Raw genomic sequence first — 3,979 nt, 5'->3', positions numbered from 1 at the left:
TTATGGCAGACAGTGCTAGGTTGGGAAACCCAAAATTCTGTATGTGGGGCATGTAGTGGTGCATAATGGCCTTTCATGACAGCTCAGTAATTGTGTACACTTTCCTTAGCATGTGTTACTAACCTGGCATGGGTACACACATAACAATGTGGCGAAGCATGGCCTAGATCCAAGGGCTAGGCATTTTATTGTAACTTGCCCATACATAGATGTTTGTGCTATTGTGTCACCACATCACACTGCTGCACACACGACTGTATGTGAATGTGTGTAAAATCCTGTGAATTTGGTTGTAGGGTGAAATATAATAAATATCTGTTCTGCTTCAACAATATTTGTACATTTTGGTTGAGTAGGTCTACTGTCAGACGTTCATACAGACGGTCATTGGAAATGATTATACCCTTAGTAAGGGCAGCAAGCAAGGCAATATCTACCTCACTTTCCCTCTGCATACATTAAGTCCTAATTATGTCTAATTAATGGACATGGATTCATTCTTCATTAATACGTCCACTTTGACAAAGTCCAATGTATGAATGCAAATATATTTCAGCACAAATAATTCCCATTTATCGATTTTACTTTAAAAAAAAAAACCTAAGTAGATTAGTAGTTACAGTCTTCAGGGTGCTGCCACTTGAAGGCATGTACTGTATTCAAAAATATGTCTAGTTTTGTCTGTAATTTTCAGTAAAAATGACGGAGGGCCATTTTGTGGACCATCAACACTTATTGCCACAATGTCACTGATCATGTGTGTTGTTCTATATCTCAGGTGCCGTGTCTGGGCGGAGAGGAACAAGGTGAGCTTGGTTGGGAAGGTAAAAAGGCCGAAGTGTGTGCGCCAGGCTCTTTGCAAAATGGGGCAATGCAGAATGAAGTTCCCTGCCTGCATGTGAGACTCCAAAGAGAGGCAACCACGAGGACGAACGAAAGGTCAGCCGCTGGAGGAGGAGGAGGAGGAGGAGGAGGAGGAGGAGGCAGTGGGGGAAGAGGAAGAAGCAGAGGGAGAGGAGGAGGGGGAGGAGGACGAAGGGGAGGAGGAGGTGTAGGAAGAGGTCAAGCAGGAAGCAGGAAGAGGAACAACAGGAAGAGAACCACGGATTCCGTTGAAGTAGAGGCCGGCGCCAGGAAGTGGGACGTCATCAGCGTCGACGTCAACGACGACAACCAGCAGCATCAGCAGCATCAGCCTCAGCAGCAGAGATGGCAAATGGCAACGAGAGCAGCGAGGGCCCCGGCAACCCTCTGGCGGCCGTGGTGGCGACCACCGGCGGAATGGTGGGCGGGGGCCCATCCTCCTCTGCCACGGTGTCCACCTACATCAAGCTGGTGCTGCTGGGCCTGATCATCTGCATCAGCCTGGTGGGCAACCTGGTGGTGTCGCTGCTGGTGCTGCGGGACCGCGCGCTGCACAAGGCGCCCTACTATTTCCTGCTGGACCTGTGCCTGGCCGACACCATCCGCTCGGCCGTCTGCTTCCCCTTCGTGCTGGTGTCCATTAAGAACGGCTCGGCGTGGACCTACAGCGTGCTGAGCTGCAAGGTGGTGGCCTTCATGGCCGTGCTCTTCTGCTTCCATGCCGCCTTCATGCTCTTCTGCATCAGCGTGACACGCTACATGGCCATTGCCCACCACCGCTTCTACTCCAAGCGCATGACCTTCTGGACATGTGTGGCCGTGGTGTGCATGGTGTGGACGCTCTCGGTGGCCATGGCTTTTCCTCCCGTTTTCGACGTGGGCACATACAAGTTCATCCGCGAGGAGGACCAGTGCATCTTCGAGCACCGCTACTTCAAGGCCAATGACACGCTGGGCTTCATGCTCATGTTGGCCGTGCTGATCCTTGCCACGCACGTGGTCTACATGAAGCTGCTGCTCTTCGAGTACAAGCACCGCAAGATGAAGCCCGTGCAGATGGTGCCCGCCATCAGCCAGAACTGGACTTTCCACGGGCCCGGCGCCACGGGGCAGGCCGCGGCCAACTGGATAGCGGGGTTCGGACGTGGCCCTATGCCCCCCACCCTGCTGGGCATCCGGCAGAACTTGCACAACCAGAACCGCCGCCTGCTGGGCATGGAGGAGTTCAAGGCCGAGAAGCAGCTCGGCAGGATGTTCTACGTGATCACCCTCTTTTTCCTGGTGCTCTGGTCCCCGTACATAGTGGCCTGCTACTGGCGGGTGTTTGTCAAGGCGTGCACTATACCCCACCGGTACCTGTCCACCACCGTGTGGATGAGCTTCGCCCAGGCCGGAGTGAACCCCATCATCTGCTTTCTCCTCAACAAGGACCTGAAGAAGGGACTGAAGGCTCATCTGCCTCCTTGCTGTAGGACTAAACCTCAACTGCCCCGCGAGCCTTACTGCGTCATGTGAACAGAATGTTTGTTTTTGTTTGTTTGTTTTCTTAATTTGCTTTTTTAAGTTTGTCCTTTTTTAGGTGGTGGGAGGGGGATGGCTGAGACATTTGAGGTTCAGGAGGTGATAGAGGTGACGAGAGGGGCATGAGGAACTATTTGAATTGTTGTGGCCTTTGATTCAGTGCAAGATGTTTTCTATCCTCCATAAACTGCAAAGGAAGGTCTGAATTCACCTCAATGCTATTTTTTTCTATTGTCTGCTCCTTCAGTAAAAAGGGACTGGGTTTTGGAACGATGCTATGTTCAAAATGTAATGTAGACTTAAAAAGAAATTTATCTGAAGCATGAGAGTGGCATTGCTTTTTGAAAGCATTGAGGAAAAAAACATTTAAATGAAGATCCAAAACCTCTTTATTGAATGTATATGATTACACGATAAAGATGATGGTAAGAAAAATGCATAATTGTTACATTTGGCTGTTGAATCCGGAAAAATAATTCTCACAAAACATTTTTACTGAAACATACTCCTCTAAGAGCTTTCTATGACCAAGCTGTGTTCTAGAACATCAAATAGTTCTAGAACACCCAATGGTTTTCTAATTGGGCAACACGCTCTCTGTAAAACATGACTAATATGAACAGCCTCAGTGCATGTATGTAACAATTCCTTTGAAACAGAAAAAGATGAACCTGATTATAACAATAGTACCATTAGTAAGTACCAGTGGACTATTAAAAAGTCAGATGATATATTTTTAAAAGTAGACGATTGATCCGAACTGACTTTGGGGACAAAATGTTTACTCTGAACAAGAAAATGACCCTCATGTTCTCATGCCCAGTGCCAGATGGTCCGCGGAGAATAGAACGAACAAGGAAAGAGAAAAGAAGTGTTCAAATAATTTCTCATCTGCTTGAATCAAAGGCATCAGAAACATGACCTAGTTGAAATGATAAACACACTAAGGACTTCATCATGGACTAACAGCATATATCATTTGCAGTTGAATAATATGAGCAAGAGTTTTGCAGCGGTGTTGCCTCTTTTAGTTGTCATAATAGGCTGTGAATTCTTAAGTTTACCTTTGTCTTATAATGATTTAGTCATTAATGTTACTCTTTAAGGAAAGAAGATATCTTTCGTCACATTGCACAAACCTCTTAAAATATCCTGTCAGGAACAAGTTTGATAAGTTTGATCAATGAACTTGGATGCTGGTGATGTTGTTTAGCATGTCTCTAACTGGATTATGTAGAGGATGCCAAACAAACGCAGATGAGTTGATTAGATGTGTTGTTGGCCCATGCTGGTTGGCCACAATAGACTAAGCATAGTGAAGTTCTGACAGAAAATAAGCCTTTCCTGCCCCAAACACTACAATGCCCCATCAGACACAGCAGGATGGAAGAGAGGTGCTTGAATTACTTGAATCTGTTTTGAGTGCTCAGCTGGCAACGCAAGCATTCAAACCATACGCTACGTGGGCTTACTGTGAAAATACAGCAGTGAGTCATTGTGAAGGAACTATACCTAAACCTATTTGTTGTTACCTGATTTCTGAAACACTAATGTTTACACACTGTGTATGTCATATCTCTCTTGACAAAACTAA

General features: G+C 46.7%; 1 protein-coding gene across 1 annotated transcript; it reads left to right on the top strand.

Annotated features, from left to right (window-relative positions):
* Window positions 1-1,032: 1,032 nt before the first annotated feature.
* gpr173 (G protein-coupled receptor 173) lies at window positions 1,033-2,742 on the top strand. The gene has a single exon (XM_063207614.1). The coding sequence runs from the start codon at window positions 1,210-1,212 to the stop codon at window positions 2,377-2,379; it is 1,170 nt and encodes a 389-aa protein (XP_063063684.1). The 5' UTR covers window positions 1,033-1,209; the 3' UTR covers window positions 2,380-2,742.
* The last annotated feature ends 1,237 nt before the right edge of the window (window positions 2,743-3,979 follow it).

Source organism: Engraulis encrasicolus, chromosome 10 (genome assembly GCF_034702125.1).
Source record: "Engraulis encrasicolus isolate BLACKSEA-1 chromosome 10, IST_EnEncr_1.0, whole genome shotgun sequence".
Lineage (NCBI taxonomy): Eukaryota > Metazoa > Chordata > Actinopteri > Clupeiformes > Engraulidae > Engraulis > Engraulis encrasicolus.
The sequence above is the reverse complement of the archived record's forward strand: the minus strand, read 5'-3'. Positions and strand labels throughout refer to the sequence as shown.